Source organism: Telopea speciosissima, chromosome 5 (genome assembly GCF_018873765.1).
Source record: "Telopea speciosissima isolate NSW1024214 ecotype Mountain lineage chromosome 5, Tspe_v1, whole genome shotgun sequence".
Taxonomy (NCBI): Eukaryota; Viridiplantae; Streptophyta; class Magnoliopsida; order Proteales; family Proteaceae; genus Telopea; species Telopea speciosissima.
In genome coordinates, this window is record NC_057920.1 from 30,847,350 (window position 1) to 30,872,085 (window position 24,736).

Sequence of the window (24,736 nt, forward strand, 5' to 3'; positions counted from 1 at the left end):
TATTCCGGCTTCCGAGAGGGTGCCCTGGGGTCTCTCATTGCCTTTTTGCAGATGACACTATTATTTTCACTAGGGGCTTGAAGAGTTCGCTTAAGTAGATAATGGGTTTTTTCAACAGATATGAAGGTTTTTCTGGTTAGCTGGTCAACAGGCAAAGGAGCTGCTTTGTGTTGGGCGACAAGGCCTCTCAGCCAGAGCCCGGATGATAGGGGCCGTTACTGGGTTCTCGAGGAAGTCTCTCCCTATGTCTTATCTAGGAGCCCCACTCCACTCTGGCAGACTAAAAATCTGTTTCTTCGATGGGCTTGTGGAAAGAATTAGAAATAAGGTTGCAGGTTGGAAGGGGAGGCTGTTATCTTCTGGGGGACGGGTTACTCTCTTAAAACATGTTCTCTCTTCCATTCCTATCCATGTTTTTGCCACGTTGGACCCGCCCAAAGCGGTCATTCGAAGGATATATGGGATTTTTGCTGACTTCCTTTGGGGTTGTTCGGAATGGGGAAAGCATAAGCACTAGGTATGTTAGCGGAAGGTTTGTAGGCCTCTTGATGGAGGGCTGGGGGTTAGGCTACTGGATGAAGTTGGACTTTCTCTTAGGCTTAAGGGTCTTTAGAGGGTCCTTTTAAAACGTTGTCTTTGGAGTGATTTTTTCAGGGCCAAGTTCTTCAAAAATTATCATGTTGCCCTAGCGAGGGCACATGGGATGGGCTCGAAGTCTTGGCGGCATGCCTTGGCTTATAAGGGGCTCTTGTGGGACAATTCAAGATGGTTGCTAGGCTCTGGCAATATAGCCTTTTGGCATGATAACTGGACTGGGGCTGGCCCTCTGATTGACGCTGTGGACATTGGCCTTCTGGTTGACCCGGAGTTGCGCATCAAGGATGCGTTAGAGGAGGACGGCTCGTGGAAACAGGGCTTACTGGACCGCATTGATTCAGCAGCTATTAGGCATAGCATTACTTCGGGTATTTACTCCCTTTCTGATATAGAGGATGTTTTGGTGTGGACCCCTTCAAGTAATGGTTGTTTCTCTACTAAGTCTGCCTGGAATGAAGTGCGGAGTGTGTCCCCCGTAATCACCTATACCAAGTGGATCTAGAATCAAGCCTTACCCGTGAAAGTGGCCTTTTTCCCCTGGCAGCTCATAAATGGAAAGATTCCAATAGGTGATTCCTTAATGTCGATGGGTATTCACCTGGCTTCCAGGTGTAACTGTTGTGGAAGTCCAAGGAGGGAGACGACTGACCACTGCCTGGTTTATGGTGGTACGGCCACCAAAGTTTAGGGCTACTTCTCACTTATTTTTGACATTGCCTCCCTTCCCACCCAGGATGCCAGAAGCCAGATTTCTCTTTGGCAGGAATCGGCGGGTTGCAACTGCCTTAGTGCTTATATCATAGGTATTTTGCCCTCTCTGATTGTCTGGGAACTTTGGAAGGAAAGAAACAATAGAAGACATGGGGAAATGAGGCGTATTGCTAACTCCATTATAGAGTGCATTAAAACCCGGGTGAAAGACCTTCCTTTAACCTCCAAGGTTGGTCGTCAGGGGTCATCTAGAGACAGTTTGATCCTCCAGTGCTTTGGGCTCGTGACGCCTTCCCCCAAGCTGAAATGCCCTCTCCTAGTTTACTGGTGCCCGCCGTTCACCTCTGTGAAGCTTAATGTGGATAGGGCTTGTCGGGGCAATCCTGGCTATGGGGGGGTGGAGGAGTTGTTAGGAATTCGAATGGAGCGATCCTGGCTGCTTTCTCTAATTTTTATGGTCTTTGCACTAATGCGTTTGCACTAATGCGATTGCTAACCTGAGAGCTTTAAGGAATGGTTTGCTCCTGTGCCAGGAGCTGGGTTTCATTGATTTGGTGGTAAGCTCGGACTCCGCTTCCACAGTCAGAATGGTTAACCTCAAGAGGTGTAACTTGTGGAAGGGATGGTACTGGTTCCAAGAGGTACTGGCTTTGTCATCTACTACAAGGGCATATGTGTCTTTTGCGTTTCGAGAGAGCAACAGGACGGCTGATTGGTTGGCCAATCTTGCTTGTGATTCTGGGTCCTCCGTCACTTTCCTGCAAGGTAGTTTGCCTTTGGGTGATTTACAGGGTATTCTGAGGGAAGACAAGGCGGGTTTACCTGTCCTTAGAAAGTAATGCTTGTGGCTTACTGGCTTTTTGTATGGGCTGGGTATGAATAGTTTTGAGAGTTATTGTGCGCTTTGCTTCTTGGGTTGGGGTAAGGTAGAATGTCCCCCCCCCTTGTATTCTTTATTATTTTTGGAACTTAATAAAACTCTAGGGGCCAGCCCAGGTCCCAGGTAATATTCGGGTTTTAAAAAAAACAAAAAAAAATGTCATGCTGGGGTGATTATTACCCAACAAACCCCCAACTAAACCTTCTCCAGTTCCACTGACCTCTGAACCAGACACAGGCATGATATACAACCACTTAAGAAGAAAATATAATGTCTTGAACAAATAGGGTGTTCACTCCACCCAAGAACAGAAACAAACCAGTACCCAGATACACTACCACCAAGCAAACAAGCAACAGTTTCTTAAAAATAGGGGTATCAAATGTACCATTAGCACCGTAACTTCATTCCACAACAATCAACAACACTCAAATAGGGTACTCTTTCAAGAAACAACAACTAATCAACACACCACAAGGCTGTAAAGATGAAACAGAGAAGTATACCAGAAGCTGGCGGTACCTGTGAAGCTGTAAAGAATCAAGCTATGCTCTTCAACCCTCCCATATCATCAACCGAGTCCCTAGGGACCTTAAAGAATACCTCTGGGCGATTCAAACAGGCCTGGCCCCATTGCAAGATATGGTGGAATGATGAAGAATCGAAAAAAGGAAGGGAAGAGCTGGGGGTTACACTGATTTGGTCTTCTAGGGCATCAATCAACTGCTACAGCCCTTAGACTCTCTCCAACAGATCTTGTTTTTGAAGAATAAAACACTCTTGAGTATGCTATGTGTAGTATCTTACATATTGCAGCCTCTATTGGAACACTCTACCTTTCTAGGGTTTCAAAGAGAGGTGTAAAGAAGAGAAGGAGCTTAGTAGACTCTCAAACTAGCTCTGATACCAAGTTAGAAACTAGGTATGGATTTATTCTAGCAAGGAATAATTAGTAACAGCAAAGAAGAGGAGGACGAGAAGGGAAGAAGGAAGAAGAAAGGTGGAGAGGAAAATCGAGTGTTGAGGAGAATCTACTCCTCTCACCAATCTACTTCATTAATCATACTCTTGGAATTACATATGCCTCCCTAGGGAGATAAAAGGTAAAAAATAAAAAATAACAAAAAGATAAATTACAACTCTATGTGACTGATAATAAACCAGTGACTAAAGTACCCCTCTTACATAAACTCTATCAAGAAATAGGTATCTGAAATACAGCCAGACGCATGGGATTGAAATCCAGTCAAAAGTCATAGTACTATCTCCAAGATGTATTTTAAATCCATAATGTGTTGTGATTAAGTTTTCAGGCTCAATCACATATCACATGATCTCTCTTTGGGCCTGCAAATAATTGTATAACCCAGAAACATCAACTTCAAAAGTGTTTCCAAGAACATCAAATGAATGACTTCCATGCAACTTAACTTTTGGTGAATGGACTACGCATAAACATACGTCTAGTGTGATGGAATAAAGCTGCGGAAAAACAAAGAATTAATGGGTTCAAACTTCACAGAGATCCCAGTTTAAAATTTTATCATGTTCAGGCAAGTCAATTTTACAACTAATGTTGATTTAAATGCAAAATCACCCCCACAACTTTCGTTCTTTTTTTTTTTGAGGGGGGGGGGGGTTCCCAACCATAATCATGTCATATATAATTAGCACAAGATCTTATTTGTGCTTTTTAAAAGATTTTATGAATAAAAATCAACTACTTACTATTTTGGAAACAAAATTACTAATTTCGAATATTTTACAAAGTTCGAATTCACATACTTGTAGTCACCCAAAACAGAATTGTAGCTGAAATACTCTAGCTCATTGAACTCCTGACATGGCATTAGCTCTATACAGTTGATTCCAAGTTCCTGTAAATGAAACTTTAGTAGGAAAACCAATGGAACTTAATGAAGTATGCAACCTGGTTACACTAAATAAATGTTGCCATTACCTTAGTCTACAAATTTAGTAAGTTATAAACTATCCATTAAAATAATTATATCAATGATCTTACATTAAAGTAACTTTATCAATGATCTTACACATCAACAACGTAGATACTCACCTTGAGGGTAAATCAACCCCACAACAGTACATGCCAGAAATATGTGGGGACCTGATAGTGAGATTAACCACAAGAATGTAAGGAATAGACACAGATTTCTTCCTTTTTCTTTTTTCTTTTGTGTAAGGTTACTCCAAGATACTCACTAATAGAATGGTAGCTCATCATCAGATGGAGAAGCAAAAGATGTGAGAATCAAAGCAATAGCTTCGAGGGAGTATGCTTTGTCTTTCATTTATGCAAAGTCTGATTTCATGTGTTAATCACACTCCAAATAACAAGTAGATGTCAGGAAGAATGTATCTTCTCACCTTGCAAAGTAACTTTCGAAAATGGCTTAGTATAACTGGCAGTTGACTTCTCTACGGATCTATAGATTGAGATACCAGCACCGGTATCAGAAGAGAAGCATTCATCCTCATGAAATTTTTAGGGAATTCCAGTAATTTGGAATTGCAGTATTTCCATATGTTACAGAGATAAAATGCAGGGTAAGTTGCACAACGGTTATGTTGCGCGCACCGGGTTAAAAACTTGTAAACAGCGTCCCCAACGAAGTAGAGGGTAAGGCTGTGTACATTTGCCTCATCCAGACCCTGCAGTAGTGGGAGCCTCGCGCACTGGGACGCTCTTTTTTTTACATAGACTTAATGCTTTAGGAATTTTTCAAGGGTATTTGTAAAAAGTATTGTACTTGACTGAACTATTTGGAACTAGAACAAAAAATGTGTATTAAGTTTTAGAAATGACAGAGTTACCCCAAGCCAGAGGCCAGGCTATCCAAAAAGAAGTGCTTTTAAAATAAACTAAAGGAAGGCACTATAAGATCTTCATGTGGGATTCCTTGCTGTTTGATTGATATCTTTTGTTGATAGTTGAGTGTTTGTATATATATATATATATATGTGATGGGGAGAGGAGAGAGATAATACAACACCATCAATTGTACTTGTCTTCCCTTCTGATGAAATGGGAAAAAAAATTACATTTTGTTGTTGCTCATTGAGAAAGAAAATAAATAAAACCATATTACAGTTAACATAGAGAGGAAATCTGGTGGGTCCTGGATAAGATAGGTGATTCAAATAGATACATTGACTTAATCAGAAACATGTATGAATCTACAGTATTGGTAGCTAGGGTTACAACTGCAAGTGAGTAAGTACTCAATCTGAATAGTCTCATGTCAGGGTTCAGCATTAAGTCCATATGTTTTAGAATTGGTTAAAAATGAGTGGAAGAAGCATACATATAGTGTGATATCATGGTGTATATTCTTTTCAAACAACCACTAAAGCAATGCGTGCAGACTAGTAAATGTAACTACAAATCTTGTCCTACTCCTAACTCAACCAGATGTTATTCTTGAATCTATGTATCCTAATAAGACACAACTACTAAAAATAAATGATAAAGGGATAAACATGTGAAAACTTATTAATTCAGTCCATGACAAATAATCCCATTAAAGTCCAAATACAGAATTTATAGCTAAACTGAAAACTAAGACTATCATTACTAATAATAATCTGTTGGATTCTTATTCAGCTCTGTTCTCTTGGCTCGCAGTTCATTTAATCGCCTAATCAGTGAACATAGTTGGCACTTTCCTGTGGGGTGGAAGATATAACTTGACATTCTTCGTATGAACTCTGGGGGAATTGTGGCTCATTCCCATTTGCATCCAATAAAATTACAAATGAAAGCATTCATGGGATACTAGGGGCAGCACTCATAGTTAAGAAGATGAGTGAAGTCATCTACGATGATTAGCCACATAAAATAAAAACCAATGACTACACCAGAGAGGACAGACTGACATGATATATGTTGAAAATGTAAAGGACAAGGGGAAAGCCAAAAATGGTTTAGGTTGAAGCAGTGTGAAAAGAAACTAGTGTTTGTGACTTAGCCAAAGACGAGGTTCCACAAAATGGAATTGCAGAACAAAAGCCAACCCCAAGTAGTCGCATAAAATGTGTTGAGTTGTCTTTAAGTTTAAGTTCAAAAGGGGCCACATAGATAGAGCACCCATAGCAAATGAATTGTTTATAACACTGGATGAACTTGGAATGCAAGAGAACGAGATTATAACCTACATGAAAAAGAACCCTATCTGCTCAAGTGTAATGGTCTTATAGTTGATGACAAAGACATCCATCCAATGATTTTCCTGGTTTTCCCTCTACAACTGATCAATTGAGACCAAGTGATGCAGGATAGCTAAGAGGCTACATCTCTTAAATTGAAACCCACAGACTGTCTAGGCTATTGAGTCTATAAAGAGATTTCTGAATATTTGTGTAAGGTTATAAGAAGATGATTCCAAAGTTAGGAAGCAATAAGATAAGGGAGTGGTAAATCTAGGCGGGCCAGTCTAGAGAGGGTTCACCAGGCAGGTCTTGGTTCTGCAATGTGGCAGGTCGGACAGGGCTGTAATTTTCTGGACAGCTGGACCCTAGGGACCCCAGCTCACATGTCAAATTTCATCGCAATCGGAATTGGCCAAATGGCAAGATAAAGTATTGAAAATTTCACGAATATGACCTATGAAGAGGGTACATGCCAAAAATTGGATGCATGGAAATACATGGGAATCATTTGATTGAACTCGAGTCTGAAATCGACACATGGACAATCCAGATTATTCCCTCAATATTCCAACGGTGAGAATTGCCAAAAACCCTCCACCTGACAGAAATGGGTGGCCCACCTAGAAAAACTCTCCAAGCGGGCCAGTCTAGAAGAACTTTTTTTTCATAAGATTAGGATTTCTGCAGCTAAAATTGAAAGATGGAAAGCTAATGCTTCAGGTCTGAAGTATTAAGGTTTATTAGAAGAAATCAGGTTAGGATCATCCAGTGGTTCATCGTCTGGGGTTGGATTAAGACTGTTTGGGGTTACATGGAATAGCGGTTGATCAAGTGAGGGAAAGCTGTATAGAGACCTGAGTAAATAAATGTAGGGAACAGCTAGGGGCAAAAAATATTTAACAGCCAACAGGAAACTGCAAACAAAATCTCAGAAGCAGTAGGATGTTTGAACATCAAAGTTTTAATCAGATTCAATCACCACAGTTTACTTTCAGTCCAAAATACATCAGAACCAGGAAAAAAAATACCTAGTTCTGAGGGTTCTTCACAATAAGGTAGCACTGAAAAAAGACTCACTGTTTACAAAATATCACCATGTACCAAAGACTCGAGTATCGGTATCGGCTAGCGTATCAGGAGGGTATTTAATAGACATATCTGAGAGACGCTAAGAGTTACACCTGGAAATGCTTAAGAAGCACATGGATGTGCTTAGATACAAGCAAAATACTATTTTGAAGCATGATGTACCCAGTGCATGAGGCTCCTGCCACTGCGGGGTCTGAGGAGGGTCATATTGTACACAGCCTTACCCCTGCTTTCGCAGAGAGGCTGTTTCCAGAACTATTTTGAAGCATAATACACAATACATAAGGCAGTAATTAGGTTTGAGTCTTCGACAATAGGACATTAGTTGGTCAGACCCAATATCCACCATCAGATTACATATGTGACTAATCCTAGGAGTTAATTATTCATCCAATGTTTGGAAGCCCATATCAGCCGTTCAAATGTTCGAAAAGATAGAAACTGATCAAGCCATCACTAAAACGTGGCATGCATGGCTCTCCTTAACCACAAACAGATCTCTGCTTCTCATTAATTATCAAATGGTATGGACCATGAAAGCCTAAGGGATGGGCATTTATGAGTTATGAGAGAGGGTGTGAAGGTTGGGGGGGGGGGGAGGATTCAATTAGGATGCTAAGATAGGGAGGGTCCATACATCCATGCTCCATGGTAAAGAGTCAGCCCAACTTGCATGCCCGCCATGTGTCGATCAACAATCATGCAAGCATACTTCGTTGCCTGGTTTGGTATGGCCTACATGTTCATCCACGATGGCCTCTCTCACAAAAGATTCCCTGTGGGACTCAGTGCCAACATACCCTACTTCTGTGGAGCTGTAGCAGCCCACCAAGTGTAATATTTCGCTTTGTATTGCATCTTTGTCCACATACTTAAAAACAAATGATTAAGCCTTATTCTAGGAAATAAACATTGAGATTGATATTGGTTGCTTATGTCTGAATGGATCCATTACTCGGACAAATTCAAGGGCATATGGCTTGTTCTTGGGTCCTAAGTGGGTCCATTTTTTACGATTTCTTTTAAACTTTTCATTTTAGTTAATCAATTTTTTTGCAGGAGGTTTTTGTTTGACTGCAGCAACTTCTGTTCATCATTAACCACATTGTTGCAGGAGTTAGAAGAGGTCGGAAGGTTGGAAGACTTGGAAATGGAGATCAATTGAGAGATAAAGCCATCACATGGTTCCCGTAAGAAGCATAGATGAGAAAAGGAGATGAAACGAGGCAACTTTACCGTTGCTGTTGCCGCTGCCACCAGGTGAGTTCTTTTCCTTCTCTCTTCCTTCTTCCTCTGCTACTGCTACTGCCAGGCGGTGGATCTGCTGCTAGCCGTAGCTCTTCTCCTTCTTTCTTCCTCTTCATTCCTCTGTTTTTGTTCAGGCATAATGTGTCTCAGGTTGTATTGACCCGAGACGGTCGACTTGGGTCAATACAAGTCGTCGACTTGTTATACATTTATTTGTCTGTTGAGTCTCATACAGTATCATCTCAGTTACCTTCAAATGCTAGGTATCAGGCTGATACGCCAAATATGTATCAATACTTAATTCCTTGCCAAGTACACAATAATGATCTTCCCCACATATTCTCAAAATTATTCCTAATTTTAAGCTAAACTAATTTCTAACAAGCTTCAGAAACTAACAACTTCTTAATACATAACTTTTATATAAATGCATTAAGGACTAAAAAATAATGTCTGAGGAATAAACTCTGATCCAAATTAAAATTTAAAAAAGGGATAGAGATTCCACAAGGACCCATGATAACTAGCATTAGTGACATCATAAAAGGTATGGGAAGTCTAGAAATAGCCCTAATAAAGACCGTAAGGAGACCCACTAAAAGCCCACGTGGTTATGACCTATGAGCAAGACCTCTGTGAGGCTCAAATAGAAGACTAGAGTTGCTTTCATGTCGTTCTGTAACATAGTTTCAGAGATTGGTCAGCATGCTCTGTTTCTGCATCACTGAAGCTGGTGCCTATGGTGCAGTTGTTAAGGGCTAAATAAAAGACCGCTATGTTTTACAGCAATACAGCATTCTTGCATCGACTGTTAGCAAGCACTCTATACAGATCACTAAGTTTGGTAGGTGTGGTGAGTTAATTATCCACCAAAGTCCTGTAGTTACTCTTTTTGTTGGTAGTTCTTCCTCTATTTTTTCTCTTTTCAATGGAAAAGAAAAACAGAGCATATCTGGATGGAATCTTGTTTTATATTAATGTAACTCTCTATACAATGTGTATTGTTTTCCTTCAATAACAACTTAACAGAGATATGAGAGCAAGGTCCTATCATGACATTACTCACTTCATTCTTAACGAAATACAAGCAAAAACTGATATGTGACAAATACAAAGAGAGACAATAACTAGATCCCACAACCCAATGGAAAGAACAAATCGATGATAGATGTATACCTTTAAGTGATCAAGTTTCTCCACTATGCCAAGATAAGTCCCAGGAAATCTACTCATGCTTGATTCATGTCTTGTAAAGCCACGAACATGCATTTCATAGATTATAAGGTCCTTCTGGTAATATTTTAAAGGCAAATCTCCCTCCCAATCAAACTGAAAATGTACAAACCGAAAACCTGAGATAAGTTCTGGAACTGATAAATAATAATCATGCATAATACTTCTGGACAACTAATCATAACTTATTAATAATAATCGTAAATGTAACACTTCCAAGTTGAACATATAGAACTTAGGAGTACCTCACGATATACACGGTGGAAACACTATTTATACCAGAAAAGAAAATTTGCAAGTCAAAAAACTGAGATAAACTCTGCAGAAGTAGTCATGATTTTGGAATAATAATCATAAATATGCCAAACAATCAAAAAATGAACATTTAGAATTAAGGTTTACCTCACAACATGCACTAAACACTATTTCTATCTACAAGATTAGACTATTCATCTTGAACCACAGATTCATAAATAATATATACCAAGCCCCTGAAACTAGATTAAGCATAGTTGCACACTTCACTGAAATTCAATTGGACACATCAGAACTTTGCAGTGGACAAACTTCTGTTCTTAATCAAATTCATCACACATCTTTGCCATAGGTCCCACTGCTCCTTTTTTACCTTTTCTCCTATATCAAGGACCTCTCATTTATTTAGTAAAGTTCTACTTAAGGAACAGAACTTTAGAAAATTTCTATTGGTTTCTGAGGTTGAGGCATTAGATCCGCTTTGCTTCCTGCCAGAAGCCTAGATCTATCATGAGTTAGGATCCAATCTGAATATAGTAGTCTACTTCGTTGTCTTCAAGCTCACAATGTCACTGTGACTGGTTCATTGAAGCTCTGGCAGTTCGGGCCTACCTAGACAAGCGTTGGTGGCAGACATCATTAGTCAGGATGACTAGGCTCCCCCGACTCCTTCCTCTCTCCCACTATCTGCTGTCTGGGATGCTCTACCTTCCATTGCCAGAAGACCTAGCGGCAGGGGAGATAACATAGTTTGGTCTGCATCTTCTTTCGCCATTTTCAGCTCCAACTTGGGACTTCATTCATTCTCATGGCCCATTGTCCCCTTGGCGTAAGTTAGTGTGGTTCAAGAGCCACATCCCTCATCATAGCTTCACTGTTTGGAGGGCCCTCTCCAACTACCTCTCAACACAATCTTTTCTCATCCACCATCAGATTCTGGTATCCCCCTCCTGCTTCCTTTGTTGGAATGCTTTAGAAGATGTGGACCACCTATTTTTTCCTTGCCCCTTTTCCTCTTCCATTTGGAAAGGAATCCTTGGAAAATGCTGGCCAAGGAGACAGGATTCTTCCAAAGTGTTAGTAGAGACTGTTTAGTGTCTCAAGTGTCTCGGTTCTAGTCAAGGGTAGTTTGGGTATTATGTTTTATTTGTTTCTTTCTTATTTCCCTATTGTGTCCTTTAAGTGAATATATATTGAATGAAGTGGGAGCTCCAACACTAAGTGGAAAACTCCCAAGGGTTACACAAACACATCGGTTATCACTGCTCTCCTCTTTCTTCTCTTCCTCTCTTCTTCTTCCTCTTCTTCTTTCCTCTTTTATAATATTTACATGGTATCAGAGCAAGATCTCTAGGGACTGCTACAACTTTCCTAGTATCTCAGTTTGAGTTTTGAGAGTTTCATCAATTTTTGTTTGAAAGGGGTGCAGCACCAATACTGTATTTTAGGACTGTTTAGAGACTACTTCATGGTTGAAGATTGAGAACTAGGTCTCCTTTGCTGGTGGTAATTGATTTATGGAGCGAAGAATGCATTCAAGAGCTTAGAAATCAGGTTTTATCAAGTTTTTGGATTAATTTTTGCGGGCAGAATTGGAGATCGACTTTTGTCAGGGTTTCGGATCGACTTTTTAAGCAGGGATTTGAAATCTATTTTTATCAGCATATTGGAGATCAATTTTTTTTCCAGCAAAGTAGTTGAATATTGATTCTCATTGAGTTAGAAGGTGGAAATCAAGCTTGCTTCAGGGTCTTGAGTTCGAGCATCATCTTTCATCTTTCAGGGTTTTGAAATCGACTTTTCAGGGTTTTGGTGTTGAGATCAACTTTTTCAGGGTTTTAGGTATTTCTCTGAATCCTTGGTACGTATTGCAACTTCATTCCATTTTGTGTTTGTTGAAATGTCTAAACCATCGAAGAATGTCATTACTGAGGTTGTGTCTTCATCATCCAATCGTATTACCGAGAAGAAGCTAGAAGGAATCACCAACTTTCAACAATGGAAGAAGATTGTCAAGTTGGTGTTAATTGGTCGTGACCAACAGGACCATTTGACCAAGACTAAACCTGCTAATGATGCATCGTAGGATAGCATTGATGCATGTATTTTGGGACAGTTGTTGAACTCTATGGAAAATCAAATTGTTCATTTGGTGACTCATATTGATACAATTAAGGGGTTATGGGATTATCTGAATGTTTTGTATTCTGGGCAGAACAACATCACATATCTATGAGTTGTCTCAACAGTTTTTCAAAGCTGATCGAAAGGGTCACCCCCTGACCCAGTACTTTGCTGATATTAAGAGGATGTATGAGGAGCTGAATTCCTTAATTCCTATCAATTCTGATGTGTAACAGATGCAGAACCAGCGAGAGCAACTCGCAATCATGGGATTTCTGAGTGGTCTTGGGAAGGAGTTTGATTCTGTTCGTTCCCAGGTACTTGGTGGTGATAAGGTAACCACACTTTCAAACACTTTTTCACAAGTTCTACAACTCTACAAGTATCTCGTGAAACTTCTCATGATTCCACTGTTGTGGATAATTCAGCTTTGGCCTCTTTTACACCTAACCGTGGGCCTAGTAGTGGGATAGGGACTGGTGGTAGTCGTGGCCGTGCGGCTGGTTCTGGCAAAGCCCCTATAATTGGCAAAGCTCCTACTTCTGGTACTCGTGCTGGTTCATATTCTTCAGGATTGGTGATGACTTGCCATCATTGGGGTCGTACCAGACATATCCAACGCTTTTGTTGGAAACTTCATGGCAAATCACCACAGCAACAATTTGCTAATTCTGCTGCCATTACCAATCCTGCTGCTACATCATCTCCCCAGTCTAAACATAAGACTGTGAAGATGTCTGATGAGGATTCTGCATGCTTTACCCAGTTTCAGATTTCTCTGTCTTCCCAGCCATCTATTGTTACATTTGTTCAGACATGTAATGCCACTGCATGCCTTTCAACTGCTTCCCGCCCCTGGATCATTGATTCAGGTGCATTGGACCATATAACTGGGGTCTCAGGTATATTTTCGTCCTCCCATGCATCGTCCTCTAGTGTCACCTTAGCTGATGGTTCTTTAGCTAAAGTAACTAGTATCGACACTGTTCATGCCACTCCTTTATCCTTATCTTTTGTTCTTTATTTGCCTGAGTTTCCTTTTAACCTTTTGTCTGTTAATAAGTTTACCAAAACTTATAATTGTTCTGTAACCGTTTTCTTTGATTCTTATGTCTTTCAGGCTCTTACGACGAAGAAGACGATTGGTAGAGGTCGTGAATGGGGGGGGGGGGGGCTATATCTACTTGAGGATACTTTGCCTGTGGCATGTTTGAGTGTGGCATCACCTCACCAAATCCATTGTCGTTTGGGTCATCCATCATTACAAAGCTCAAGGCATTTAGATTCTTGTTTTCAGTTTATATCTAGTTTAAATTGTGAGTCCTATCAGTTTGGGAAGCTTCGCTGTGTAAGCTATCCCCCTAGAGTCAATCAACAGTCTAATCAACCTTTTGCTTTAGTTCAATCAGATGTAAGGGGTTCTTGTCCGGTTGTTTCTATGAGCTTCCATTATTTTGTTACTTTTGTTGATGACTATTCCAGAGTTAATTGGCTTTATTTAATGAAGAATCGTTCAGAGTTGTTCTCTATTTTTTGTGCTTGAGAATGAAGTTAAGACTCAGTTTAGTACTCCTTGGTGTATTCTTCGTATAATAAAGCTAAAGAATATTTTTCTAATCCCTTCACTACTTTTATGGTTCAACATGGCATTATTCTTCAATTTTCTTGTGTCGATACCCCACAACAAAATGGTGTAGCAGAAAGAAAGAATCGTCATTTAATGGAGGTTACACGGTCCCTTTTATTTGAGATGAAGATGACCAAACCTTTTTGGGCTGATGTTTTGACTATGTGTTACCTAATCAACTACATGCCTTCTTCTGTTTTACGTGGTGGTATACCCCATTCTTTATTATTTCCTTCTGATCCTTTATTTGCCTTACCACTATATGTCTTTGGTAGTATTTGTTTCATTTGTGATCATCGTCCAGGTGTTTCTAAACTTGATCCCAAAGCTCTTAAATTCATCTTTGTTGGCTATTCTCGTACTCAAAAGGTCTATCGTTTGAGTTACAAAAATATTTTATCACAACTGATGTTTCCTTCTGTGAGTCTACCCCTTATACTGATTCATCTTTTGTTGTTTCTGAGTTGGAAAATTATCTTCCTTTGTATATTGTTCAATCTCCTACTTCACAGGTTTCTCCAACACCATCGCCGCCACCGCCGCTGCCGCCGCCACCATCTCCTATTGTGTACCAGCGCCATCTTCAGAAGGTTTAGGCACCCCCCTTTCATCAACCTTTACCTCCTCTTCTTCGTCGGCTGATCCTGCCCCAGGTAATCCTTCTTCTTCTATTGATGTTTTTTCTGACCTTGATAGGCCTATTGCTCTTCATAAGGGTGTTCGGAGTTGTACCCAACATCCTCTTTCTAACTTTGTGTCCTCTTGTTTATTCTCTACCTTTCATTCCTGCTTGACTACTATTGAGAATTTTCCTATTCCTAAGTCTATTGTAGAGGCATTATCTAGTCCTGGTTGGCTGACTACTATGACTGAGGAACTGTCGATGTTGGAGGAAAATCAAAACATGGGATCTTATTCCGTTACCCTCTGGTAAATCAGCTAGTTGTTGTTGATGGGTTTTTGTGGTAAAGGTAAATCTTGATGGTTCTTTGGCACGCTTGAAGGCCCGCCTTGTGGCTAAGGGCTATACCCAAGTGTATGGTGTTGATTATTTGGACACTTTTTCTCTTATGGCTAAGCTCACTTCTGTTCGTGTATTGATTTCTCTTCCTGCTACTCATCATCAGCCCCTATTTCAGTTGGATATAAAAATGCTTCTTGCATAGGGATCTTTATGAGGAGGTTTATATGGAGCAACTTCCTGGGTTTGTTGCTCAGGGGGAGTATGGAATGGTGTGTAAGCTCAAGAAGTCTTTATATGGGCTGAAACAGTCGCCTCGAGCTTGGTTTGGCCGGTTCACTGAAGTTGTTTTGGAATTTGGACTGACACGTTGTAGTAGTGGTCATTCTGTATTTTCCGGCATTTTGATGCAAGAAAAATATTTCTCATTGTATATGTGGATGATATTGTCATTACAGGAGATGACTCTTTAGGAATTGAGAAGCTGAAGATGCATTTACAATAGAAATTTTAGACTAAAGATTTGGGAAGATTGACATACTTTTTGGGTGTGGAAGTGGCTCAGTCAAGGAAAGGAATTTCGCTTTCACAGCGAAAGTATATTATTGATCTTCTTTCGGAGACAGGATTGTTAGGATCTAAACCTCTGGATACTCCCATGGATCCTAATTTAAAACTTACAGCTGATGGTGGTGATGTTCTCAGTGATCTTGAGAAGTATCGAAGACTTGTTAGGAAACTAAATTATTTGACTGTGACTCAACCTAACATTGCCTTTCCTATCAGTGTTGTGAGTCAGTTTTTGTCTACTCCTCGGACATCTCATTGGGATGTTGCTATACGTATCTCGAGGTACCTCAAGAAGGCTCCTGGACGTGATCTATTTTACTCAGATCATGGCCATGGAGGGGTTGAAGACTTTTCAGATTCTGACTGGGCTGGATCTCCTATTGACAGAAGGTCAACTACATGTTATTGCACATTTGTTGGAGGGAATCTTGTATCATGGAAAAGCAAGAAATAGACAGTTGTGGCTCAATCCAGTGAAGAGTCAGAGTATCGAGCCATGGAAAATGTTACATGTGAGTTGATGTGGGTGAAACAGTTATTAACTGAGCTTGACTTTACAGATGATTCCCCTAGGCAATTGTGGTGTGATAATCAAGTTGTTGTTCATATTGCTTCAAATCCTATGTTTCATGAAAGAACGAAACACATCAAAGTAGATTGTCACTTTGTTCGAGATAAGCTGCAACAAGGGCTCATTTCTTCTAGTCATTTTAGTACAGGAGAGCAACTGGCAGATTTGTTTACAAAGTCTTTGGGGAGTGCTAGAGTGGATTACATTTGTAACAAGCTGGGCATGATCAATATTTATGCTCCAGTTTGGGGGGGAGTGTTAGTCGAGCCTATTTATGTAACACCCCACAAGCAGGTCATAAATTATTAATTGGATTACTTGTTAATATTTTAGTGTCTATTGAATGGTTCTATTTATTTAATTATGATGAATAGTGCAAGCACGAGGTAGCATGCTTATGTTAATCTTAGTAATTAAATATTGATTAGCATTTGATTAATTAAGTTAATTCTTTATTAGGAGAATTAATGAGGGATTAGAGGTGGCATAGCATGATTGGACCATGTGTTAGTGAGAAGAATAGAATGGAGTAATGTATTAGTGAGAAGAATGTGTACCATATTATTATATGTTGTGATATTTATGTGAAGGAACATTACTGTAATGTTATAGACTGTTTCTTTAATTGAATTTGTGAAGAGTATATGTTAAGCATAATTGTGTTAAGTATGAAATGAATGATGCTACGTTTATGACTGCTTTAAGTATATGAGAATGAATGGGTATTTGAATGATGAAATCAAATGTGTTAATTGATTTACAAATGAATTGTCTTAAAAGCTAATGCTGATAAATACATGATGATGGTATTAATAAAGTATGATAGGAATAAGAGCAATGTGTATGAGTCAAGTGTAAGCTCATATGTTTTATACATGAGGAAAGAAAGAGTAATGAATGTAAATGAGAGCATTCCCAGTGTCTGTCGTCTCTTCCAATAGGGGGTTATAGATGAGGTTTTATACGATGGTAATTCTAGAGCATGTTCCTCCTGGACATGTGGTCTAGTACAAACCATTACACGATGGTAATTCTAGAGCATGTTCCCCCTGGACATGTGGTCTAATGCAGACCATTACACGATGGTAATTCTAGAGCATGTTCCTCCTGGACATGTGATCTAATACAGACCATTATACGATGGTAATTCTAGAGCATGTTCCTCCTGGACATGTGGTCTAATGCAGACCATTACACGATGGTAATTCTAGAGCATGTTCCTCCTGGACATGTGGTCTAATGCAGACCATTACACGATGGTAATTCTAGAGCATGTTCCTCCTGGACATGTGGTCTAATGCAGACCATTACACGATGGTAATTCTAGAGCATGTTCCTCCTGGACATGTGATCTAATGCGAACCATTACACGATGGTAATTCTAGAGCATGTTCCCCTGGACATGTGGTCTAATGCAGACCATTACACGATGGTAATTCTAGAGCATGTTCCTCCTGGACATGTGATCTAATACAGACCATTATACGATGGTAATTCTAGAGCATGTTCCTCCTGGACATGTGGTCTAGTACAGACCATTACACGATGGTAATTCTAGAGCATGTTCCTCCTGGACATGTGGTCTAATGCAGACCATTACACGATGGTAATTCTAGAGCATGTTCCTCCTGGACATGTGGTCTAATGCAGACCATTACACGATGGTAATTCTAGAGCATGTTCCTCCTGGACATGTGGTCTAGTACAGAATGTTATATGTTGGTAATTCTAAAGCATGATCCTTCTGGACAGGTAGTCTAGTGCAAACCAAATAATTTTAGAGCATGTTCCTCACGGACATATGGTCTAGTTAGAAAAGTTAATGATAGAGCATGTCCTCATGGTCATGTGGTCTATCCAAGAAAAGCCACGTCATTTCTCCCCAAATTGCAGTGACTGGGATACTTGAGTAGAATAGGTGATACGAGGCCAAGCTAACCTCAACTATTATGTGCACAATCAATATTTCACAATATTGACTAGGACTTAACCAAACAGTAAAATGTTGTATGCATATTTGTACACTGATATGAAAGCACATGAATAAGAATGTATTGTAACATGACTTCCTCACTGAGCTGTTGGCTCATCCCTGTTATAAATATTCTTTTCAGATGATGAGTTCAGAGGAGAGGTGTGTAGAGCTCCAGACTCTTTTGGATTGTGAGTGTACATGGTACACTAACCTAGGGAACAAGATTGAGAGAAGTGTTTGCGAACAATAGGAGTTATGATATGAGAATGACAAAGAATGTGTTTTGCAATAAGGTTTAAATTCACAGAGCTTTGTAATACTAGTTTATTGCCACCAGTGTTATATACAGGTCATGTATTAGTCTTAATCCCAACTCCAGTAGTGTTAAGTCTTCTGCTGCATATGTATGACTTATATAGGAGTTGGGTTATTTATACAAATGTGAAAGATGATTTTTTATCAATGCCCATAAGGGCAGACTTTTTACGTTGTCCGGGTTTGGGGTCGTTACAGTTTAGTATCTCGATTATAGTCAAGGGTAGTTTAGGTATTATGTTTTATTTGTTTCTTTTTTATTTCCCTATTGTGTCCTTTAAGTGAATATATATTGAATGAAGTGGGAGCTCCAACACTAAGTGGAAAACTCCCAAGGGTTACACAAACACATCGGTTCTCACTGCTCTCCTCTTCTTTTCTCTTTTAAATTATTTACACAAAGAGAATGGATTTTAGTCGATATGATTTTTGCAGGTAAATCAACCTATGATATGGTGGGGAAGCTTGCCTTTGGTGCTGCCATTAACGAAATTTGGATGGAGCGTAATCCTAAGAAATGGTCTGCCAGTTCTAGATCCTTCTAGCAGATATCAGACTTCATCAGTTTTGAAGTCAGAAGCAAGTTGTCTTTGGTCTCCTCTTGTTATAATCATAGTATTAAATCTCGTTTCGGCAGGCCATTTCGGCCTAACCGAAATTTGGTAGTTTTGTGCAAGATTTTGGTTGGTCATTTCGGTGGGTTTTAGGCCAAATTAAGGCCTGAAACTTCATGGAAACCTTAGTTTAGGCTATATAAACACATGTACAAGTTCATATTTTAAAAAATAGTCACCCAAAGTGGTGTTTTGAATTTGCACCCTTGATTGGCAGTATACAGTCGAATCCTAATGTATAATTACACCTTGTTTAAGTACTAGAGGGCATAATAAGCAATTAAACAAGTAAATCATACAAACATAGAGTCAATGACTCATAATATTAAGTACATAATATGGATGACATCAATACACACTCCTAATACAAGTGTCTACTAATAATAATGACAGCACCGTCTAGGATCAATCCCACTCATAGTCCGTGAATCCGACGTGCATTCTCCTCTGACTGTAGGACATATGAATGCCACGTTATACTCTGGGAGAAGAAACGAGTATAGTCCTCCACAATTGCCATGTAAATTGCATCATCGACATATTGAAGGTAACCTATCCTAGGAAATGGGTCACCAAAGTGTGCAGAATTTCCCACTAATCCACTGTGATATGATACCTTTGAGAGCATATACAGATACAGCTGGTAGGTTAGGTAGGAGAATATGTCGTCCACAAAAGACAATCCAGTACATCCCCTGAGTGGGAGTCGTACTCAAAATTGAGAATGTCCACAAAAGACGATCCAGTACGTCCCTGTGGAATGGATCCACAGTCTTTAATAGGCCCTATTCTACACATATAACCCCTATTTTTTCAGATTTTTGTTGTAGGAAAGAAAATAAAAGTTTTTAAACAGAAAAATAAAATAAATAATATATATAGAGGAAAAGAATTTGACACCGTGATGTTGTAAATCAGCCTCCGATGTCTGACATATAATAAATTCATCACTAACTAACATGTATTGATCATATGTTTTTCATAAACACATTTTTGGAGAATATGGTTTATTTGAAATAGTAGAACAAGCTTCAATGATGTGTTTCCCAAGTGATTCCGACGTTGATGTGGTGAAAAATCGAAGAAGAAAGCTCAAAATAGCAAGTTCTCACTGTGCCCGGTTCCCAAAGCATTGAAAGAAGACAAGGAGTGGACCTACCTAGAGGAGACTTCCTTCTACTATCAACTCATACTATCAGGTAAGGGTCTACCACAGCTAAGACAGAAAACATGAATTCAAAACAGACACTAGTGGGACCACCTTAGCTAATTGTGATACCCCTGACTAATTCCCTCAGGACATGAATTAGTGCTTCAAAAGTTGAAATGAGACAAACCAGAGAGGTCTCGATTGAAATTTCGACTGAGACTGACGATTTTTAGCCTTTTATACTTGAGCTTTGTAACATCTTTTCGAAATTTCGGCGATATGTTACAAACAGTCAAAATATCAACATCTCGCTGAAATTTCGACCAAAACATTGTCTTTTTTAATTTAGAACTCCCATTTCGTTTTGGCTCGACCAAAATTACCGAAATTTCCAAGATTTCGCCGAGATTTTGAACTATGATTATAATGACTCCCCAAGGAACAAGCATACTGTTGTATCCTAGGTATAGTAGTCAAGGCGGCTAGGCGATCCAAGGCAGTGGAGGGAGGGGGAAAACCAAAGCAACACCAGCAAGGCGACTAGATGCCGCCTAAGCGACGCCTAGGCGACCAAGTTGCCCTTCGAGCAAAGGGAGCCTAGACTCCTAGGCAACACCCAGGCGATGCCTTGACAACCATGATCCTAGGGATTTCCCCTCTCCTTTCTGCAGCCTCCTCCTCCAAGGATTGGGTTTTTTGTTTTATTCACCCAAAAAAATTCGTTGGGTAGCAAATACCCATTACAAGAAAATAAATACAGCTGAGTATTAGAGACTAACTCTTACAAGAAACATGTCCTAAGTAGGACAAACAAAGAAGGAAAAAAATACTCTCCAAGCCATGGGAAAGGTAGAAAAGGTATTCTAACTACAGAAAACACTTAAAGAAGATAAGATAGATTTCTACCTAAATCGAACTCTAAAGAAACTAATACAAGTATAAATTAATTAAACAAAATGAATAAAACACCTAAAAAGGTTTCCCATGATTCTGGTGGTTTGATGAACCAGAAACTGAACCAAAAGGGAGCCCAACTGAGTCAATTAAGAACCACAAGGCTGAGTTGAACTGAGTTGCTACTGAGTTGGCCTGTTTCTCCTTGTTTCTTCTTCTTTGGTACTTTTTAAGGCACCTATCCTGCTGATCAGCATCATGTTCCCATCTACAAATCAGACCTTCAACCAAGGTTTCCCTTCAATCTGAGTTGCTAATCACTAGATATTTAATTTCTCTTGAATCTGGTATGTTTTCTCTTCACTGCGATTTAGTTTTAACTGATTTTCTGAACTCAATCCCTTAGGCTTCTAGAAACCCATCTATTGGTATCAGAGATATGGCCAGCAATGATTCAAAGAACCCTGACATGGCTAGTATGGCACAAATATTGGTTAAGTTGATCTAGAAAGCATCAGTACATGTTAAGATGTCTAAGCAAATAGACTTGAAGCTCTAGTTCAGCAAAGAGGGGGCATATCATAAACTAACTCCCATAGGAGGTTTAGTGAGAAAACTGATTTCCTTTCTACAGTACATGCTGAGCTCAAATTTGCACCATCAAAGGAAGAAGAAACAACACTTGTCAATGAAGTGAAGCCTAAATTTGAGGATAAAATCGAAGAAGTCATAGTGATTTGCAACAACATCGAAGAGGCAATACTTAGAGATTTTAAGATGGATGACTAACAATCAGAGGCTACTAATGTGGAGAATTACATTGCAAAGGTTCAAGAGGACAGGGTTAAAGCAGTAGTAATGCAAAATCAACCTCAAACTAGGGAAACTAGTGGGAGATCGGTTGCAGAAGGATCAATACAATAAAAGGAAGAAGTCATAGTGATTTGCAACAACAACAAAGAGGCAATACTTTGAGATTTTAAGATGGATGACTAACAATCAGAGGCTACTAATGTGGAGGATTACATTGCAAAGGTTCAAGAGGACAGGGTTAAAGCAGTAGTAATGCAAAATCAACCTCAAACTAGGGAAACTAGTGGGAGATCGGTTGCAGAAGGATCAATACAATAAAAGGAAGAAGTCATAGTGATTTGCAACAACAACAAAGAGGCAATACTTTGAGATTTTAAGATGGATGACTAACAATCAGAGGCTACTAATGTGGAGGATTACATTGCAAAGGTTCAAGAGGACAGGGTTAAAGCAGTAGTAATGCAAAATCAACCTCAAACTAGGGAAACCAGTGGGAGATCGGTTGCAGAAGGATCAATACAATAAAAGGAATAAAATTAAATAACTGAAACTCTTATTTTATTGCTATTTTCTGTATACATATGAAGAAGAGCATCAAAGGTTAGGAAAGAAGAAGAAAGAGATATAGAAGGGGGGGAATAGGATCAGCTATCTCAACCCAACATCCTCTAATCCAGGGCTTCTCACCCACAGTATTCTCACACCTTCATCAATAGCTCTTTTCTCTTCAATCTCTATCTCTTTTCTGTTCAGCTACATACTTATTTATAATAACCCAATTACAAAGCAACCCAATACTAATCTAAGAAACTAATTAATAAAACCTATAAAATAGAAACTAGACTCTAATTAGGATTCCCAATTAGGATTACAACTCAAATAGGAAACTAAATAAGTGTCTAATAATAAAACTAACACCAAAAATCAACTACTCTAAGCCAGCAGTTCCATATCAGCCCCCAAATCACTATTCACGTGAACAGTGCCTCGTGGTACTGTTCATGTGAAACAGTAATTTTTGTTTTCTTTGGTCTTCTTCATGCTTCAATCTAAATCAAGTAGTACCAGATGAGGTCATGATTAAGGAAGGCTTCAAGTACACTCCGCATGAAGTTGTCACCACCCCGGATGCTATTCTTACCGTCAAAGAATTTATTGAGTTCGTGATTCCACCTCACTATTTTGAAGAGAGAGTTCCTAGGATAAAAACTTTATTCCTAACATTCCTACATCATCACAGTATTATTTGAGACTGGTCAAAAACTCAAAACTACTACTCACATATGTTACCTCATCGTCACTACAAAGTTCATGGACAATTTTTTTCATGCCGGGGAAAATTGATGCAGATAAATCACAGATGTAGAATTATTTGTAGTAAAAATAAACCTTTGGTTGGGTTACACATGTGTGGGGCCATTGGTCCAATGGGTTTCACTGTAATTAGACAACTTTTTTTTTTTTTTTTTTTTTTGGTGAATAAAAAATTGTATTACCAAAAGGAAAAGGGACAAGAAGGGGGGGGAAACAAGGGGGAAGAGAGAGAGGGGGGGGAGAGCGAACCCGCTAGCGGGTCCTCAATAAAGAAACATCTAAACCCCAAGAAACAACAATATGCCTGTTAGAGTCCTAAATATGGGTAGGACATTGGAATACAGGATTTACTTTATTAGTCAGTCTAGTTAGAGTCCTATTTTTTATTTTATTTGTTCAACAACAACAACAACAACCTTATCCCAACTAAATGGGGTCAGCTACATGGATCCTTTCCCTCTAAACTGTTCTATTTGGTGCCATACTTGATAAAAGGCCTAAGCTAAGCATGTCTTTCCTCACCACTTCTCCTATGGTTAATTTAGGACTGCCCTTGGCTCTTTTAGCTCCCTCAATCTGAATTAAATCACTTCTTCGAACTGGAGCTGCCGACAGCCTCTGTTGAACATGGCTGTGCCACCTCAATAAACTTTCTCATAGCTTATCCTAAATAGGAGCTACTCCCAAGTCAGCTCTAATATGGTCATTCCTCACTTTATACGTCAAGGTTTTGCCACACATCCATCGTATCATCCCCATATCCATAACACTTAGTTTATCTATATGACGCTTCTAACAGCCCAACTTTCCGCAGCATACACCTTTATTTTATTTGTTATTAAGTGTTTTAGTTGGCTAGATTAGGACTCTATGAGTCCAGCCTTGTTTTAAGCTGTCTTCATTTATTTTAGCCGAGTTTCCATTGTAGTAGACTACCTCCAAGGTGCTATTGGTTGGAGGAGTTTCAAGCCTAGTTTGAGTTTATTTTTTAGTTTTTTATATAAGTTCATAAGGGGTTATAGCCCTACCCCTGAATTTGATGAATGAATTATGGCTCTTTCCTCCATTGTTCTGCGAGATTCAGAATAACCTGTTGTGAAATGCAGTGAGACCCTAGGTGAGATGCTAAGGAAAACTAAGTGGGATTCCAAGCTAGGGTTTGGTGGGATGCCAGCTCTAAGGAAAAGGTGGGTTTCCTGATTCATATTTTCTGTTCTTTTATCTTGCTATGTTATAGGGAATAATACAGCTAAAAAAGACCTTACTAGCAGAAGTCAAGCTGGGGACTCTTCCATATGGCTGTAGGCACCATAGAGTAGGGCAGAATACAACCAAGCTGGCTTTCTCCAAGTCATGTTCAAGTCAGAAGTTAGAGCTCAGAAGCTTACATGTGACTGTCTCATTGCTCTTTTAGAGGGGCAGTAGAACAAAGATCTCATAAGTGGTTAAAGCCCGCAAAGGCCATACGAACAAATAAAGAAAATTGTAAAGGTGCTTCTTTATTCAATCAAAACTAAAAAAAAAAACACATCAAGTAACTGCGCGTTCCTTGTTCAAGTTTTCTGGTTTCTGTTCTGTTCTTGCTCATAACTTACTTGCTGGAATTTCAATTTCTCCATTGTTTCCAT

At 39.4% G+C, this 24,736-nt stretch overlaps 1 protein-coding gene across 4 annotated transcripts in view; it reads right to left on the reverse strand.

Annotated features, from left to right (window-relative positions):
• LOC122661368 (isoamylase 1, chloroplastic) overlaps positions 1 to 24,736 on the reverse strand; it is a 144,038-nt gene that overhangs the window by 79,247 nt on the left and 40,055 nt on the right. For all 4 annotated transcript variants that reach the window (XM_043856746.1, XM_043856745.1, XM_043856743.1 and 1 more), the window contains exons 4-5: positions 9,869 to 10,021; positions 3,974 to 4,065 (exon numbers count right to left, since the gene is read on the reverse strand). In XM_043856746.1, coding sequence (XP_043712681.1) covers positions 3,974 to 4,065; positions 9,869 to 10,021 — 245 coding nt within the window. The remainder of the gene's footprint in view (positions 1 to 3,973; positions 4,066 to 9,868; positions 10,022 to 24,736) is intronic.